Here is a 20,500-nt window from a genome sequence, read left to right as displayed (position 1 = left end):
ACAAAAATTCCCTGGTGTCTAGTGGCATCTCTGCTGCCAGATCGCATCGCGATCAGGCAGCAGAAATGCTGAGAGAGACATGAAAGGAGAGGAACGGCCTTCCCTCTCCTTTCATGCCTCTCTCGCCCCCTCCACGTGATCGGAGGAGAAATGAAAAAGCATTTCTACTCCGATCCGCGCTGGAAGCTGAACTTCCAGCGCAGCGAGGTAGGCCTCTGATGAGGACGTCATCAGACACCAAGGAGGGGTCAGGGGGAGGGTGGGGTTGGAGGGGAAGAGATTCCCCTTCCATCCCTGCCGAGGGGAGGGGGCGAATTGATAAAATTCCTATTTGATTATATAAAGACTCCCACAAACAGAGTGATGGTACATTTTTGACGAACTGTGAAAAGAATATCCACAATTATATTGCATAACAGAAAGCATAGAAATCTACAAAATTAAAAGACTCAAGATTGTTTATCTGTACATGTGTGAATACACCTTGGTTATATATTGTTTATGTGGATATTTAACTAACTATTTAAATGTGCATGCATATGTTCTTATGTATTGATATGCATATATATATATATATATATATATATATATATATATATATACATATATACATATATATATATATATATATATATATATATATATATATATTGGTGATTAGAATTGTCTGATTTGTTGTCTTGTGTATGTTGGTCTGGAGTCTTTTTGTTATGTTTATTAGTAATTAATTGTCTTCATGTCTTTGTTTGAGTAGCATTTTTTTAGGTTCTTTACGTGATCGATTTATATGTTTTTAGGAATACAAATTATAATGTTTTAGCCTTGTTTATTTGTTAATTTGTTTTTTCTGTAAAAGTATATAGGAGAGTGGCATTCTTTACAAAGATAGATTTGATTCCCTGGCTCTCCCTCCTTATCGATCCAGGGACCCCTTACTTTGAAGTTTCAGGGTGATGCAACCAGTTGGGTGTGGAGGAGATGGTGGAGGGCGAGAGAAAAAGGGGCAGGATCACGAAATGTAAAATCCCATGCATTTTACACAGGCTACACGAAAAACTGCTCAACGGAATTACACAAAATTCGGCAGAATGCTAGATCTTGCTCCACAGATTGTGCTTTTTGTATTTTGGTGTAAATCCATTCAGTGCTTTCGGGGAAATTAAGGGTAAAAAATAATGTCATATTTTGGCAGTTGGGCTACCGAGAGTCCTGCAAGAGTGCAAAGTCTAAAATGGAGCTGTGTGAATAGACGAGAGACCCATTATTTCCATAAGCCTCCACGCTCTTGCGGGAGCAAGAGGCTCCCACGAGTACAACAAGCGCTCAGATTGGTTGGCTGTTGGAATGTTAGAAATAAAATGGCATCCATTATTGTTTACTGTGAAAAATTGGAGATGTTGTAAAAATGAAGTAAAAAAGCCATATTGGGGGCAACAGAAAGGCATGATGTCCCCCCTAGATTTATAGAAGAGGTTTCCAAGGGATAACTACTGTGAAGAAAATAAATGTATACTGTTTTTAACTGATGTTCATGATCTTGCAGGACTTATGCAATATCGTGAAGAGTAAAAAGGAGATGCATTCTTAATACACTGCATTAGTAAAAATGCATATTGTGGTCCTTGTTTTTTAGAGGAAGCGTGCAAAAGGTAAGTGTTGTGATGAGATCAGATTCACATGGAAAAAACACTAGGCCTGCCGGGAGGGGCTTTATGATCCTGTGAGAGTCTCGTCAGAGTGTAAAACAAAAAAAGAAAAAGGGCCAAGGCTCAACCAATAGTTATAGTTACCATTCTTATTACATGGTTGAAGAAATACTGTGATGTGACTGGGTGCAGAACAATAGATAGCTCAGTTTGTCTTTGGAGCTTTGGAGAAGGAAGTCTCTTAGAGTTGTGCTCAGCAGAAGTGAATTTATGTGGCGATGAAAGAGACTGGTCTGTTCATCTGCATTTAAGAAAGAACTCTAAGTTAAGGTATTTAGTAATATATTACATAACCTTTGTTGTTAAGGGTACTAATATGGGTAAACCTATTCTATACCATGTTCACAGAGTGAAAAGTTGTTTCAGGAGGTGTAGATGTGTTAATATAGCTCTTGGGAGGTACAGATTTGAATGTAGAGATATGCGAGCATGGTTTGCAGATTGTGTTAAGAAATAAAGTGCACAAACTGTGTGTACTTGTAAGTAAAGGAAGCGGTGTTTCTCAAATTATAAAACAAAGAATGCCGTATCACAAGCTGTACTGTTCTTATGAACCTCACTGTACATATAGTTTAGTCCTATGAAATGTTTTGAGTGATGATGTTGTTTCTAAAGTGAAAGGCTGTGGTGAGTGCTAGCAAAGGTGTCTCAAGAGGAATGTGTTACTTTATAAACTTTAACAAAATTAGGTTTGGTAGCAGGTTATGCTTTTTTGTGAAAAAGTGGACTGGGTGAGGGTGTGGAATTTTTCAGGAGAAAGTCATAACAAGTGACTGGTGCATTAGATGTAACTGTGTGATTGTGGGTGAAAAATGTAGAAATGTTTCAAAAATGTACTGATGAATTACTGTTATCAATTATTGACCTGTAGGTAACTATTATCTTTTTGGTTATTTTCTCTTTTTTTAGGAGGGAAAAGGAAACTTGTTTTGGAGGGAAACATTATCTGCTTACATAAGCAGGAAAAAGGAGCCTTGTTAACACAACCAGGATTATTGTGCTGTTCAATATTAACTACCTCGAGGCACAGTGTATTCAAGTTGGTAATATGTGGAGTTGTGGAGTTCAGCAGCACAAGCTAAGCTTTATGAACTGTAATTTATAGATATTGTGCTTTGTTGAGACTTTATTACAACCTAGCCTGCCATGACATAGCAGGAAGCTGAAGACTCTTTGACATGCAAAGGTGGCTAAAAACTGGAAAAGACGTGCTACCTATATCAAAATCCAGAAGGCAAATAAAGCAAAAAGGGGGTTGTCAATAGCAGCTCCTTATGAACGACAGAATAAAAGTTATTTATTTCTAAAGTTGCTTTTTTTCTTTGTATTATAGTTGCTCACATAATTTGTTAATGCAGTTGTAGTGTTGCTAAATTGTTCTGATGTAATAAAAAACTTTAAAGTTACTTTGGAAGTTTCAAGTTGATTATACTATTGCAATATTCACTAAAACTGGCAGTTCGATGTTTAGGGACTGAAAATGTGCTATTGCATGTATATGTATGTCAACAGTATTATGCATATCTTTTATCCTGTGTATCTGGGTCTTGAAAGAGGCTTTCAAGAGTCACCAGAGCACCATAGCTCTTGCGTGCATCTCACAAGTGACACCCAGAAGGAAAATAGGGTAACATAATATAAACAACATAGATAATGAAAGTAAAGCGTAGCTCTAAAAAGATCATTTAACTAACATTTTAAAACAACTGTATTTTTTTGTTTTTTAATATTTTTAACTTTTTTTGTTTTAAAATGTTTGCAAATTTGACCATGGGATGGTGGGAGCAGAAAAAAACGAAAATGACTTCTATGTAGGCAAAGTGATAACATGGCTCTGCTTTATAGACAATCTCTTCCTAATCTTGGATGGGTCAGAGGAGGAGATTGATTGTTATTTTAAAATCTTGAATCAGAGTTCTGCCAATTTACAATTTACATGAGATCAGTAATACTAGGGTAACCTTTCTGGATACTGAAATCTACATCCATAATTAATTAGTCCAGACAACACTCCATAGAAAAAGAACAGCAACAAGGCAGTGTTACTTTGCAACAGCTTTTATCAACCCAGTTTAAAATTGAGTATCCCCCATGGGGAGTTTCTAAGGATGAAGGAAAACTGCTGCTCTGAAGCAATAGAAGAGGAAAAACACAAAGAGGAAACACAAACAGTTCAGAGACAGGGGATACCTAATGAAAGTAATATCAACAGGTCTGGCAAGGACAAGAGAAAGAAAGAGTTGCCCTGTTTCAGAAAAAAGCAAAGGAAATAAATCAACAGCGGATTGATCATATTTATTACAACATACTCCAAAGAATGTAATGAAGTAAGAAAAAACATGAAAAAAACATTGGGGGTGTTGAAATTGGACCCCACAATTAAACAACATAATACAGGATCATCCAGAAATTAATTTCTGATGAGGAATACATTTGAAGGATAAACTGGCACATAACCATAACAGTACAGTAAGAAAATAAACTCATGGATAAACAAACCGGGGTTTTGGAAGTGTGCATACTGAAAAGCTTACAAAATTGCAATCAATAAGGAAGAATTTCAAACAGCAAGTGGGCACCAACTCAAGATAAGCCAACACATCACATGTAAATGTAAACACACAATCTGCGTCAATGAATACCCAAGAAGGCGCAAGTACTTTCAGAGCACGGTTTGTGTAACCCAAAAAAATGTTTGGAGCACATCAGAGCCACAGCCAGCAAGGATAGAGGAAATTCAGTGGACAAACATATGGAACAAAAAGAGCAAATGGGAAAAAATTGCTTATTATCCAATTAATCACATAGCAAAGTCTGAGAGAGGAAGCAACAGAGAAAAAATGTGAAGACAAAGAGAATCTAAGTAAATTTTGTCGATCCAAACACTTGCCCCTGCATGGCTGAACCAGTATGAAGAATTACATCTCCATTTATAAGACCAGTCTGGAAACTCACAAGATCGCCCCAGAACCAAGCGAAATAAAACAGTATGACCAATTTCAAACAGGACGTAAATATTCTCACAAAAAATGCAAACAGTGTGTAGAAACACAGTGGAAACGATCATGTGGGTCCCACAAATGATATAAGCACATATTAAAACAATGCAACAAAATGATATTACGGACTTATGAATCTGATTTCCAGTGTATGAACAGACATTGATATGCAGTTATACTGGATGCACCAAATAGTATGTAATTTTACCCACTAGGGGGCTTTATGAGTGTAACTATGGTAAAACATATCTGTGCATCAGATATCTTCAAAAGTAGAACACTACATTGACCATAATGCATCAACTAGCCAGATAGGAAATTGGAATGGTAATAAGAGGTTCATGGACCGATAATGACATTTTAAGTCACGCTCAAAAAACAGAAGTATGAGCGGGCACCAGTGGGTGGCCTCAAGGGCTAAATAAGTAACATATTACACACACACATTATAAACATTGCATGCGGCACGCCTCGCTTCACAGGAAATACAACAAATCATGTGTAGCGATTCATGAATTAGTAAAATAATTGAGTTTTTATTTATGTGTTTAGTTTTGATCACTGTACTTAAAATTCAGGATAAGATGTGTACAAATTTGGCACACAAGGGGTTAATACTTCACTCAAAGGTGCATAGAAAGAGAAAAAATATGACTGTTAATAAAGAGCGGTGTATGACTTTTGTAGTATATCCCGTGATCAAGGTCCTGGTGACCGAAATGCATCAAGCATACCTGAAAGCCAACTCACTTTCCTGAATTAAATAGCAATACAACCACTTGGAAGTGTGTGTCTCTTGCTATACAGATAGTGGAGTATATATATATATATATATATAAATACATTTGATGTAATTCGGTCCAGTGGTTCAGACTGCATGCATGTCTAAAGAGTCTATGGGAATTTATAAGGGAATTTTTTTTCTGACGCCCCCTTTTTCTCGGTGCCTGCTTGATAGATCGCCCCAAAACTTTCCATGCAACAAATCCCACTTGACAACTTTTTTTGGACAACTTCTTGAAGATTGGTCAAACGGTGCCAAAGATATTGGCAAGTCAAAAAATACTTTTTCAATGAAAATGGAAACAAGGTCCTAACTATAACTACCTACTGACAACCACCAGTAGGTAATATATTTTATACATGTATGCACACACATTACATACATACATACATACACACACACACACCCGTACTGCTGCATTTATATAGCACTTAGTACCACTAGGTGGGGCACTGGAGTGATCTTCTACATGAGTACTATGCTACACTGTGAAGGTTGTGTGGCTGAAAGGATGTCTTTGTTTGATCCTATGTGGGAAGTGTTTCCATGTCGTGAGTGATGACCACCGAGGTGCGGTTATCGTGTAATGGGACGCAGTGCATAGCAATGTTTTGGATGATGAAGTGTGAGAGACAAGCCCAGTTTTATGGTTTTGAGTATGCTGGTAGCTTTCAACAGCTCTGCCGGTCCCTTTATGGTATTTCATATGATATAGTCTGCTGAGCTGGTTACTGTACAGGACTGTTCAAATTGGAGATTGTATTTATAGTTGTGGTCCTGAAGTGGCATGGTTAGAGCTAGAGAGAAGTTGAGAGATCTGTTGGTATGCGTTTTTCTTCTTATAATCATCCCACATCGGAGTGACGTCGTGGGATATAAAGTCCTGAATAACATTAATTGCAGACCTGAAGAAGTGCCTAACGGAGAGGAGCAAAAAGTGTTGACTGGCAAAGTTTTTCTGAAATTTAAAATGAAGATTTAAAAAAAAAAAAGAAATCACTAACAAATTGCACTACAATTTTTTTTCCAGGAATATATGGACTTTAACAAGGACTCCAGTCCAAAAAAAGTGTACTGTGCTTTCTGAGTGCATTCAAGATAGATTCCATTAATATTTATGCGGCAAATGCTGTCTTGAACAGCCATGGGTGGCAGGGAGTATGCCAGCTCCAGCCTGATGGTTGATGCACTTGACTAGTAGAGACTTTAAGGAAACCATTTGAGTGTGTAGAAGGTTTGCATTAGCTGCCTTTTGTGAATCATTCAGTATTTATTTATCTGGGGTCAAAATATAGACCCAATTACAGAAACAATGACTGGATAGTGTTCAAAGGGCTGTGGGGACAGTGGTGCACCCATAGCCAGAAGTCCCAAAAAAGATTGTGATCCTCTTGTCTTGGGAACATTCTATATCCAATTACTTTTGTACACAGTGGGGTAAGCTAGGGAGAATGGATCCTTGACACGATTCTGGGCAGAAATTAGGTTGTAGCAGCTACAGCAGAAATGCGAAGATCTCCTTTTTAAACACCAGGGTTTCCATTTGTTCGAGTAAGCCATAAAAAGAGACACCAATGTCTACATAAAGCCTGGGATCCCCAGTATAAAACCACACAACTAGGCAACAGAAAGACTAAATTGATATTAAGATATTATTAGGAGCCACAGGCAGAAGTTAAAAGTAATGGCATGGGCCTCAGTATCAGCATTTCTTGTTGCCATTTTTGTACTTTGCACAGAGGTTCATCCACCTATTAAGTTCTACGAGAAAGGTTATCTATGTGCACACTTGATAAAATTGTCTTTCTGTAATGGATTACTAAACTCAGGCTTCTGCTGATCTTAGTCTGAAATACATTTCTATGAACCTTTCTAGGTCTACCAAAATCCAATGGATTTTCAATGCAATGTAAACAATTTTAATAAACAATGTACCATTATGCAATGCAATGAATTGGGTTTTAAAATAATATTGATGTAAAGACAAAACAATTGAGAGATCAAGTTTTCATATTTCCCCAAATATTTAATTAAGATAAATATACTTTCTTTATTAGCTTTATTGCGATGGTAGGAAATTGTGTAAATTACCTTTGATGAAGTAGGCTCCTCTTTGCGGGGTCCAAAGATGTGGTTTCCTGGCTTTCCTGTAGCAAAATGTCAATCTGCAAATATATAAAAAATCTTAGGAGGGGATGTATAATATGAAACCAATTGCAACGCCTCTCAAACAATGTCCTCATATAATGAATTTGCATTATAAAATATTGTTTAAAACAGTTCTCAAAAGGTATATTCATAAACAGTCCTGTCTACATGGATTTTTAAATTGCAACTCCCTCCATTGAAGTTAGCTTTATTGGACTATGAGAGACAATGTGGAATACAGAACCCTAGTTCTCTAGGCGGGCTTTTCATAACAGCTCTTTTAAGTGATAAGTGGAAACATCATCTTCTATTTATTGTATGGGATATGGCCTGTGATCTGCTCTGAATTCTCAAGTAACTAACCCACTGTAGAAAGTGGTTGGAGGCCTGAAAATAAAACAAAATGTACTTCTTTATGAGCTTTGTGTCGGCCTTTGTGTCGCTCTAAAATAGCAGAGTTCTTGTTCTGTTGTCAAAGAAACAAAGTGAAAATCAATGTGCCGACCCTCAGAGATAGAGTGTTATGCTGCCTAGATTTAAGGCCATAGAACAATCTAGACATCCTGGTTACGCATTATTTGAAGCTGGCATGTACATTAACTTGTCAACACCATGTGGAAAGCACTCCCAAAGCCAAGGTAAAGGTAATGACTGCCCATACCAGCATAGTCCTGTAGATGAATGATAGGGAAGGTGCAACACTTCACAGTGCCTTAACATAAACATTTCAGGTCTTACATTCCTGCTAGAGTTGAACTTCAAATGCCATCATCCCCACATTTGTGGCCTTCTGAGTCAAGTCATGCAGAGAACCCCAATTCAGCAGGAAAGGATTCTAATACCAACCCTTGATTTCAGAACCATTTAAAAGCAACCAATTAGATTGCATACAGCTGTGTGTAAGGCAGAGAGTCATCCATAACGTAGCTAGGAGCAGACACCCAACCAATTAGATTGCACCCAGGTGTGTGTAAGGCAGAGAGTCATCCATAACGTAGCTAGGAGCAGACACCCGGGGAAGTTTCCCTTTTACTTCCCTCCTCCAAACGCATTGGGTATTACCCGAATAAATTTGGGAGTCGAGTTATAGTGAGAAGCTACTTTGGCATGGAGTGCATATAGCTATCAGATGCGCTTTGAAAGACCACATAGAGTACACTGTCAACAGGTATTGTTAGAAAATATCTCTTGTTGCAAACTTTAGACCTTAAAAACAGATTTACATTTAAAAAATGATAATAAATTAACATTTAGTTGTACATGATAATGTTTTTAAAACATACTGGATGGGCTTTCTTCAAAGCATAAACAAATTAAATGAGAAATGTTACTGGCTACAGCCTATCTAAATATTGATACAGTACTATCCCAAAGAAATTCTTATCAAATAGTCAACCGCGCTGACTAATTGCTATTGAGGTCTGAAATTGGCAGTGCATCTGGCTGCAAGATCTTTTGTTGGCAAGTCTTTGAAATATACATAGAATGGGCTTTGGATCCACAATGAGTAATATTACTCTTTCGATTCATGCTAGTGGCTGCTTGATGTATCATTCCAACTTGACTTCGTTCATGCAGGCGGTTAACTTGTTTCTTGTACTGAGGGTCTTGTCTACTATGGAGAGGATGTTGATGTGTGTGTGGATGATGTTGTCCAGAAGTATCATGTGTGCACTGAAGAGGGTGAGGCTGAGCAATGAACCTTGAAGCACGCCGCAGATACGTTTTCCGACTTCCGAGGAGTAAGGTGCCAGGCTGACAGCTTGTGTTCTATCCATTGAGAAGAAGCAGATCCAAGGTAGTACAGGTCTTTGGGTGCAGTCTCATGCGGGGGCCTGATGAAGATGGGGTTTGAGACCATGTAAAATCTGCAGAGAAGTCCAGGAGAATGAGGGTTGCCTTGTCTCCTCTGTCTAAGATCATGCAGATGTCTTCTGTGGTGATAATGGTGCTGTTTCTGTACTGTGGTTGGTCCTGAATCCAGCCTGTGCGGCATTGAGGAGCTGTGGTTGCTGAGATGGTCAGTGAGGCTTTGGTTGATTAGATTCTCTAAGACCTTTCCCAGATATGATAGAGGGGGGATGGGTCTATAGTTGGAAAGCATGGCTGGGTCAGCGGATACTTCTTGTGCAGGGCATGATAGTGGCATGACTCCATGTGTACCGGAATGTGGCCAAGTTGATGGAGGCGTTGAGGATAGGTGTTAGTGCTTTGCTGATCAATAAACGTCCTTTGGTAAAGGCGTGGTATGGGCAAGGGTCAGATGGAGATCCAAGTGTATTGTCTTCATGGTAGCAGTGATTTTGACGGTGATGATGGCAGGCCACGAGGGCAGGGTTTGTACACTGGCCATGATGGGAAGTTGAGTTGCAACAGTTGAGGGACAAAACTGCTGTATATGCAGGTCATTTTGTTACAGAAGAGGTCCGAGAGCTTGTTGCAAAGGTCTTGTGAAGGGGTGACGTTGCTTTAGGAGGCAGGAAGCACAGTGAAATCGTCGATTTACGTGCTGCTGTTAGTGCTGCAGCAAACCGGTCTGCAAGAGCTGTGGGCTTTGTATTATGTATCTACAGGCAGTAGCGTCTTAGGGCTGATTTGAAGATGTTATTATCTGTGGTATTTTGACTTGCTCCCCATTTGAGCTTCAGTTGCTTGCAGTGGCTTTTCGTCAGCCTGACCTCCTCTGTGTGCCAGCTGCCCTATGATCACGATTTTATCATTGCGGTGCACTTGAGGAGAGCCAGGATGTCGGCACTTGCAGTGATCCAGCTGTTGACTTTTTTTATGGCTTTCAGCAAGTCGCTTGGGCCGGTGCCTGGAGAGGGCACAAGCCCACTTCTTTTCTGAGATGCTTTTACAACTGCAGCGGTTTGTTCCGGTGTTGAAAGGACTGTGATGGTGGAGGGATGAGTATGCCGAGACTGATGAGGGTTTGGTATATCCATGTCATAGTTTCTGGCTTGTTAGGGGCGTGGCCAACAAGATGGCCGACCAGACGCACTAGGCAAGTGCTCCCGGTGATCAAATCCTGTCCCATCCTGCCACCCCGAGCCTCCGCAGACGCGGTGATCCAGATGATATGAGGTGAGGGACTGTGGTGCAGATAGAGGGAAGAACAAAAGACGCCATAGACGAGCCGCGGAGTTGCACTCGCAAGAAGTGCCTGACTCCAACATAGTGGCCACGATGGCGACCGTCAGCGTGTGAGGCCCGGTCCCGGAGCGGGCATGTTGCCTTGGAAGAACCTGGTGGGGAGCTTTGAGGCGGGGAGGAGACTTGCTTGTTTGTCACTCCCTGCGACCCCCTGTGCGGCAACGTTGATTAACTTTACGGGGCCTGGTCCTGGGGGGACCTGAGTGCAGCCTGGTGGTGTACAGGGAGATGTGTGGCGAAGGTGAGGAGGGCCCTGTGGAGAGCCAGTGGTATGAGTAGTGGAACAGCTGGGGCAACATGTGGCACCTGATCTGGTGCTTTGGCCTTGTAGAGTGTGCCGGAGTCTGGTGTGAGACAGTGCTGAGCAGAAGGAGGGGGTCAAGGAGAACTGGAGGTAGCTTACGCCTTATAATCGGGCCAGCTAAATTGGATGCGGGTGCCTCCAAACACCCCCCCCCCCCCAGATGGCCCAGACCCCAGGTAATAGGAGCCTGAACTCCATACTGCTGCTCGACTAGGAAGATACCTGGAATGGTGACGGAAGCCGCGCCTCAGGGGTGTATTGGACTGGGTGCACTGGCTGTTTGGCGTGCATAAGGCGGAATCGCTATTGCTGACTGCGACATGTCACGACAAAACGAGGCTGCCAAAGTCCTGTGAGTCAGTTGGAGACCGACGTTGGGAACTCTGTGCACTATGGGCAAGGACTGAGCACACAAAGGTGCACAGCAAACCAGGATGGACTAATATACCGCCCAGAGAGTAGGGGGAAGCCTGCAGAAAGATTTACCTATGCCCACGGGCAAGGGAGACGAGCCCACCGGAGCACAGATCTTGGCTGCTATTGAGGCGTCAGGACAGGCAGTGCAGACGCAAATTGCTGCTATCGCAGTAGATGTTAACTTATTGAGAGCAGACTTGAGGGTGGTGGCAGACCGCTCGGTTGCCACTGAGCAGCAAGTGACATGCCTACAGGCTGATACAGATACTCTGAAAGTCCGGTAGCCATCCTTGAGACAAAAATGCGCAAACTGGAGGCGGGGGCCAAAGATGCTGAGAGGAGAGCGAAGAGATGCAATTTATGCATAGTGGGCTTCCCGGAGGGTAAGGCCCCGGAGGCGTTTCTAGAAGAGTGGATAAAAAAAAAAAACAATGGCCACTTCCCCCCTATCGCCCACGTTCGTGGTTGAACGGGTGCACAGGACGTTGCGCCCGGATGGCACCCTGAGCCTGGAATGAAAGAGACAGGAATGTGAAGAGGCCAGATTATTAGTGAAATCAGTCAGCTCGGAGGCATCATTGTGCTCTGGATCTCTGCGCGGTGATGCTGACCAGACTCGGATGTTGCAGCTAGCTGAGAGACGCTACCAGGTCGCCATGAAGGTCTACCAGTTTTGGACCCCTACCAGGCCTGAAAATATTGACTTTATTTCTGCTCTCCTCTCTCTCGCTCTTCTTTCCCCTCCTGCTTCCTATTCTACTACCTACCAATGCTGGGGAAGGCAGGGACTCGGGTTGGCTATAATATAAGGTGTGGGGGAGATCCAATAGGCCCACTCCTCTATTTTCTGCCATGGCTGGCTACACCCCCTACCTAGTTGTTACGTATGTTTGTTTTTTGTATTGCAGCACTACGTTACTGTCTTGGGCGAAGTGCGTGCTGGGTTTGGATGGTTGTGTGAGGGTTTTAAAGAAGTGCATGTGTGTAGACCACACCATCTCAAACAATTCCTTGCTATCGAGTAGGGGTAGTGATTCACTCTCCCTCTCCTCTGGATTCTAGAGTAGATAGCGGGCGCACACAAGACTTGGGCAGACACTAGTTGGGGGAGGTGTATATGAATGTGATTATGTGTTGTAGTTGGTATTCTGTTTTATTCACATCGGGTACTGTATGCACTATGAGGAAGGGAGGACATGGAGTTGCATTATTGAGCACGTGCTGGTCCAGAATATACGATAGGGGCGGATCTGTGTGGGATGGTGGACGGTGGTCAGGGGGTGGAGATACGACTGTTGGAGGATTTAGCTCAGGATGAGTACCGTAATGCAAATCATTACTTGGGATGTAAGGGGGCTGAACTCTTTTGTAAAATGCTATAGAGTACACACCTACCTTAGGCGCATAGGCACCCAAATTGCTCTCCTCCAGGAGACGCACTTGATGGATAGTGAAGCACAAAAGCTACAGAAAATGTGTCGGGGACAGCTGTACTCAGCGACCTATTCTTCATACCCTAAGGGAGGTCTCTGTCTGGGTTGCCCCTGGGGTGCCTTTCTGCTTCGAAAGCCTAGTAGCAGACGTACATGGCTACTATATCTTCTTATACGGTGAACTGGATGGGCGCAAACTCTGCATCCTGAATATATATGCTCCCAACTCGCATGATGCGGAGTTCTTTAAAACACTGCAACAGGAATTAGCACGCGACATGGGCATGCCCGTCATCTGGGCAGGAGACTTCAATTGTATTCTGGATGGTGTTTTAGACAGGAGCCCACCAAAACTAGGCACTAAGCCGCATATGACAGCTAAGCTTTGCGAGGTTATGAGTAGCCTACGTTTCGTAGACATATGGAGGGAACTACACCCCACCACATTCATGTTACACACCCACGCATGGGGCATATAGCAGACTAGACAGATTTTTGCTGGCCAACATAGGTACACTAGATATCAGTCATGTTACCTATCGGTGATATTTTTATCAGATTATGCCCCTTTGTTATTAGAATGAAAGGCCCATACACCTAGACCGACGATCCCTCTGTGGCAGTTGTAGCCTGAGTTACTCAGGGACCCAGAATATAAGGGAGATATGCAGGCGGCACTAGCTGGATATTTTAGTGTCAACAGATTTACAAATTGAACATGTGGCACAAAATGGGAAGCCCTAAAGATAGTTATTAGGGGCAAGAGCATTGGTAAATCCTTTGGTATTAGGAAAAAACTGGAGCGGGAGCTTACACAACAAGAGGACACCCTGACTAGTCTTCAGTCCCGAGTGGTCAGTGGGGAGGTCTCTGAGGCAGACTGTCACATGACGCACGCAAAGATAGGAGCTATTTGGAATAGGCTGGATAGTTATCTACGTAAGGAGTACAGACAACAGTTGTATCGTGAGTGAGACCGCTCGGAACGCATGCTGACCCGGCTCCTTAAGTGTGAATGGCCTTTACCAACAATCCTGTCACTGCAGGGACCGACCGGGGAGAGGTATTTGGGACAAGTACATGTGAATCTACTTCTGCAGGATCACCTGAAATACATATACACTTCGCCGAAGAATAAGGATGGAGACCATGTTTATAGGTATCTTGACGGGCTCCACATCTCCCGTCTCATTGAGACACAGACTGAGGAGCTGGAGGGGGAAGTGGTGCTAGAAGAGCTACAGGAAGCTCTGGGGGCCATGGCACACTGTAAGACGCCAGGTCCTGATGGTATACCCACTGAGTTTTACTGTGCATATTCTGCAACGGTTATCCCCCGATTACTAGAAACATTCTGCAAAGCTCACGGAGCAGGCTCACTCCCAATGCACATGAGGGAAGCACTGATCGTCATAATACCAAAACCAGGGAAGGATCTAGTGGATCCAAGCTCCTACAGACCATTAGCTACGCTCAATGTCGATGTGAAATTACTTGCAAAAGTACTGGCAAGCCGCCTGTGGCGAGTTGTTACCCATCTGGTATAGGATGATCAATGCAGGTTCATTCCGGGGAGGGGAATCTATTATGAATTTGTGAAAGTTATTGCATGCAATACATGAGACGTCCGACTCTGCAACCCACGCCGCATATGTGGCCCTTGACATAGAAAAGCCGTTTGATACCTTGTCATGGGACTTCCTGAGGGAGGTGTTGGGCAGGATGAGCATTGGACCAAATTTCCTATCATGGGTGCATCAGCTGTATACGGCACTGCGGGTACAAACGGGGATGATGGTATCGGACCCCTTTGACATTGAACGGGGTGCACAGCAGAGCTGCCCACTGTCGCCACTGCTATTTGCATTGGCTGTGGAGCCTCTAGCCATACTGCTGTATGCAGACGACACTCTAGTGTATGTTACGGACCCAGAAAGATCAGTCCCGCTGTTGTTACAAATGATGGCTGACTTTGGAGAGATATCTGGCCTCCAAGTCAATCGTCGAAAGAGGGTATTGTATCCTGTGTCGGGCTGACAAGAGTTGAGGCGACAGCGTTGCCACAGGTGGGGTTGACATGGGAGACCAAGTTCTTTCGGTACTTGGGTATGCAAATAGCCAACTCCCCTCTGCTTCAATACAAATTGAACATGGGAGGAATAATGGATGGCCTCCGGCCCTCTGTTCAATTTTGGATCACCCTCCCGCTGTCAGTAATGGGCAGAATAGCACTCAGTAAAATGTTATTACTCCTGCGGTGTCTGTATGTCATGCAAAATTCTTTTTGTGAATTGCCTTCTTCGATGTTTCGGCAGATAAACTACTGCGCTCCTAAGTTTGGGAAGGTAAGAGATGCAGAGTCCGCCTCAAGTTTTTGAAGTTAGACTTAGCTGAAGGGGGACTGGGACTACCAGACCTTCATCGATACTTTATGGCGAGCTTGCTACAATATGCGACCATGTGGTTTAGCGATACCCCCAACTGGGAAAAAGAGTTACTAGTGGTTCTATATGTACATCTCGGTTACCAGGCTTGCTCATGTGTGGAGCTAGACTGCCACGAGATATCTCCTTCCTAATGTTGCAGGTGGCGAGGATGTGGGAGAGAGCTGTCACAGGGGTGTTGCAGAGGACGCCATACGCGCGCTTCTTCCGCTCTCCTGGATTTGCCCTTTTGTTAGAGCCTCCAAAATACTGGATTTTTCAAGGTGGCAAGTGGGCGAATGTAACAATGGGGGTGATTTACATCAGAATGCCACATTTGTCATGGGAGAAGAAGGGGAGACCCTTTTTGAAATAGTCCAAGGCAAATTCCTACAATACGCCAGCCTACTACAGACGGCTTGGGAGAATTGGACCTCCTTCACTTTGGAACCCACTGAATCCCTCCTCACGATGGCTATTATAGACCCAGGATGCGACCGTGGGCTACTTTCCAGCACCTATAAGGCCCTAAAGTGAGAGAGAGACAGATTAATATCAACGGGGGGACGAGGGCTATGTTGGAGACAGACCAGGGGTCACTGCTTACAGATGGGGAGTGGAATAGGGCCTGCTCATTAGTGCGGGAAGGGACAAGCAATGCCAAATAGTGCGAACACTAAGAGAGGTAACAGCTGTAAAAACTACAGCCTCCTCCCACTCCCAAAAAACGGGCGCAAAATGGCGTTCCAATTTGCGCAGCTTGGGTTTGTTTTGGCTAAGAGGCACATTGCAATCCGATGGGCGAATCCGGCCCCTTCGGTAAAGGAGGTGTGGTTAACTGACCTCACTGAGTGGGCAACTGCGGAAGAAGGTCGCTTCTGTAAGATGCACATGGATGAACATGCAGGGTGGGATCTGGAACTTTGGCGTGGCATGATTGAAGGACTGCATGGGGAGCACGTGGGGGAGGCGGGGGACCCCCCAGCTGATGACCACCAATAATGAAATACACGTACTGTCATACTCTATTGGCCGGTGAAGTGGCAGCGTGAGATGTATGTTTGAATTTGTCTGAAGGATGATACGCCTCCCCCTCTGCAGTCGACTCAGCCCTCTGTTGCCTCAGCTTCCTCCCCCCTCCCTGTTCGTTCCGCTTATGTAACCGCAGACTGGGCTCGGCTGACCCAACTAAGGGTCTTAGCTGACAAGATATTGTTGGCTGGTCTGGTGGTGTGCGGAGGCTGTCCTCTCTTCACGTTTATATCTGGTAATGTGCTCTACAGTATCGCAGTTTAATTGTTAAAAGTTAATATACTATGCATTGTATTGATATGGGCAGGATAGCCCACCACTACTGTATGCCACTGTTATGTAGTAGCGCAGACATACTGTATAAGCATTATTGTATTGCCTGACCATGTATATTATAGGTAACAAGTCGAACATGTACACGATTACCTAACTCGTGCTAAATCAATGTTATAGTTCATGGAGCGGGTTAGGATGTATGGTTCATGTACTGAGATTCTCAAATGGTGCAAATATGTGTAATTGTGCTACTTGCATAAATAAAACTGGGAAAAAAATAGTTTCTGCCTTGTTGACTGTGATGTTGCTGATTGAGGAGAAAATCAGGTCCAACATGTGGGTGGGTTAGATAACATGCTAGGTAAGAGTTAGGTTTTCAAGGTTTTCTAGAAGGAGTGTAGAGTTTTGGTCGGTACAGCCTTCTAGGTAAATGTAAGGTTTCCGAGAGGATGAAGGTGTTGGCATTGATGATGAGGGGTGCAATGAAGTCTGTGCTGTCACTGGCCAAATTTGGTGCAGTGTCCTGGCGGTCAGTATACCAGGGCACTGCCCAGGGAAAAGTTGACTGTGATGTGTACCTTGACTGTGAGGTGTTCCATCTAGCAGGTAAGGTGTCTGTGTAGGTGGTGCAGATGATTATATCTTTAAATTTGATGGCAAATCTATCTCTGGGCTTGTGCTGAAACATTGCTTAACGATCTTGTATCTAGTGGGAATAGCTATACCTCATCCTACAGTCAGTGACCACCCACTTGTGTGATGTTCCCCAGAGAGATTCAAACCACGCCTCAGACATTTTTCTCAGTTGTTGCCAAGTCCTTGCAACCGGCCTCATGACACAACATGAACATTACCTGAGGGCTATGGTTCCAGTACAGCAATCACTCTCTTACACATAGATTGTTTATGTCCTTCTTTAGTCTCAAACCCCTACTGGTACTGCCCTGCTTGCTTTACCTCATTCTCCTACTTCCTAGGCCCCAAACGTGCTACTGGGACTCACACCTTAAGTCATCCTCACAGCCTTAATGGGACCTGCCACCTACTACATCTCTAATGTCCAGGCTCCAAATGATTGCAGCGTGGGACAAAGCTACTCCACAAAACCCACAACAACTGCTGGTGGGCCCAAACAATGCAACATACTTTGGATCACATTTCTATCCCAGGGTCTGTCAATGAAAAAGGTATTTTGGTATGATGCAGTTTGTTCATTCTTGACTTTCAGATAGGGCCTCCTGCTCTGGGCCGGTTGCTGCCTTGACCTCTGCCAGACTTCAGATTGTGACCAGAGTTTTTTTTAGAATGAAGTGATGCTGAATAAATTCTAGGTAGGAAAAAATGAAACTAGAAAAAAATCTTTAACAAGGCAACAGACAGAAGTAGAAGAACAGGAATCAAATATAAAGGGAGGCAAAAAAGGTTCTGACCCACCTGGAGCGAACAAAATAGCAGACACTAGCATTGCTGCACCACTCCAAGTAATTTCCTAGACTCTTTTTACAGCAGACCAATTCATGAATTGGAAGGAAAGAAATGAATAAACCAAGTAATTTCCCTGCATGATGATTAGGAAAATAAAAAGACAAGAAAGTCCAAAAATTGTGGTTTCCCAGGGAGGAACCTGAACTGGAAATAAATGGCTCAAAGCAATAAGAAATTGGATTAATTTGGGAATTACAGTCTCTCTCTCTAGATGTTGCTGCACAGTAAACCGTCTCTCAGCCTTCTGATTACTGTTTGCCAATCATGAAGAACACTGTCAACAAGAAGAAACTCAACATCCTCTACCTCTTGCAATTCCCTAAACAAAGGCAAGGAGTCCTGCAGGTTCTAGGAGACAGCTAAGAAGACCTGCACACACACATGGGAAAAATGCCCATATATGCGAGCACTTTTATACCAAATGTGTCTGCAAACAGGTTTCTGAGACAGGGTAATTTATCTTGTTGCCAATGAGATATGGGCTTCATTCCTGGCAGTGCAAAGAATAGCCTAAGCAATTATGCCTCCCTCCCGCAGGGCCAGGTTTTTCTGGATGGAATTCCTGAAATCTTTTGATAAGAACAAGGGTTGTCAAGATCCATCAAATGGTGAATAAAGTCAGGAATTACAATTGTCTTTGACAGTACACTCATTGTGTCAATTAATCATCAAAGGAGATGGAGGAGAAACCTTCCTAGAAAAAAGAGGACCTGGTACAACAGGTTTTATGATTGGCATTGTTATATGCATATTCAAGGGTGTAATGGAAAGATTTCCAGTAACCTTAACTGCCATTCAGGAATCCACATACATTTTATTTAAGAGCTCTCTTAACCTCTGTTTTTCCAAAATCGTAAAGTTGAAAATCAGGTGCCTGAACTCCTCATTTTTGGACTAGTCTAGGACAAAATTTAGATGTATAAAGTGCTCCTCGATTATTATTTTTGTTGGTAACCCATGAAGTCGAAAGAGATCACCCAAAAATACTTCATTGGGATTTTAAGAAAGGCTGAAAAATGAGCCATATTTCAGTAGGAATCTGTTGTGGCCGTCATTACTCATCAGCCATCAGAGGGAATGATATCAACAATAACAATCAGCCAAAATATAATCCAAAAATGTAGATTGTAATTCAGGATCTTGTAAGAGTCTGTGTATAAACCTTGGTATCTTGTAAATGGTAAGCCGTCAGAAACATATTTTATGACCTCTTTGGTAATTCTAGGTCTAGATGGCTGGCACCCACAGTTTCATGTAATAATGTAAAATGGTTAAACGAAGATCTTCAGTTGCTATGAAGAATTTATTTTAAAAAAACACAACAAACCATCCTTGCTCTTGAAATCAGTTTTATACAGACATCTGGTTATTGAGATCTGCACAGTTCCTTGGCCTGAGACCATACTTTGACAATAAAGGTCTCTACAGGCAGCGTCACAAATATCTTTGGAGGTAAGTCTTTCTTTTGGCAAGGAGAAGTCTTGATCGGGATTCTGTTGAGGAAGGCAATTAGCATTCACTTTTTGTGTGCATCAAAATAGGTAATAAGAAAGTCATATTGTTGGAAAAAAATAAGCCCATCGTTATTGTATGTGATTTGTGCATTCTGCCTATCGTTAAACATGTTGATTTCTATGATATTTCCTTACAATAATGTGATGTCTCGCACCTAACAAATAATGATTTGTTTCTATGAAGTAAATTTCTAACAGCTCTTTCTCCACGACAGAATAATTTAGTTCAAACTTGGAAAATTTAAGTGAATAGTAGGCAACAAGATGCATTTCATTTTATGTTGAAATGAAACGCAATTGGAGAAGGTCTTACAATACCAATACCAAGATTATATATAAAGTGGCGCTCTGTAAATTCTGCAAACTATCCTGCACAATGATGAGGCAGCATTTTTCTTATTGTATAGCAACAGCCTTTAATACTTCCTGGAAAGTCTCAAGTACAGTCAAGTCATTCTTTCCCCCAATACTCTAAAAAGTTCCTTCAACCCTTCTTCGTAACTGTAACAAGTTATCAACCTTTTTTATGAGAAAATTCACAATCTGTACTTCACCTTCCCTGCATCATCTACCGGTGGAACGCAGGTGGATCCCCTGTTTAATCAAAGTTCTCCAACTTTTGCGCTATTTCAGAGGAAGACTCTGTAAGTGAATTGGAGAAATGCCCCAAATACTTAGGGTGATAGCTCGTTATGTTAGCCTCGTTCTCAACAAACTCTAAAACACTTCCCTGGAAGCTGGCATATTTACAACCAATTTGTAGCAAATGTTACTTTTACTGCTTCTCAGGAAAGTGAATGCTGACAACAATTTTAAGTAACTTCAG

The 20,500-nt window shown here is 42.6% G+C and overlaps 1 protein-coding gene across 2 annotated transcripts in view; it reads right to left on the bottom strand.

Annotated features, from left to right (window-relative positions):
• NPHP1 (nephrocystin 1) overlaps window positions 1-20,500 on the bottom strand; it is a 523,503-nt gene that overhangs the window by 490,439 nt on the left and 12,564 nt on the right. For both annotated transcript variants that reach the window (XM_069234711.1, XM_069234712.1), the window contains exon 2: window positions 7,581-7,654. In XM_069234711.1, coding sequence (XP_069090812.1) covers window positions 7,581-7,654 — 74 coding nt within the window. The remainder of the gene's footprint in view (window positions 1-7,580; window positions 7,655-20,500) is intronic.

The sequence above is a fragment of the Pleurodeles waltl genome, chromosome 5, assembly GCF_031143425.1.
Source record: "Pleurodeles waltl isolate 20211129_DDA chromosome 5, aPleWal1.hap1.20221129, whole genome shotgun sequence".
NCBI lineage: Eukaryota > Metazoa > Chordata > Amphibia > Caudata > Salamandridae > Pleurodeles > Pleurodeles waltl.
This window is presented reverse-complemented; position numbering and strand designations above follow the sequence as displayed.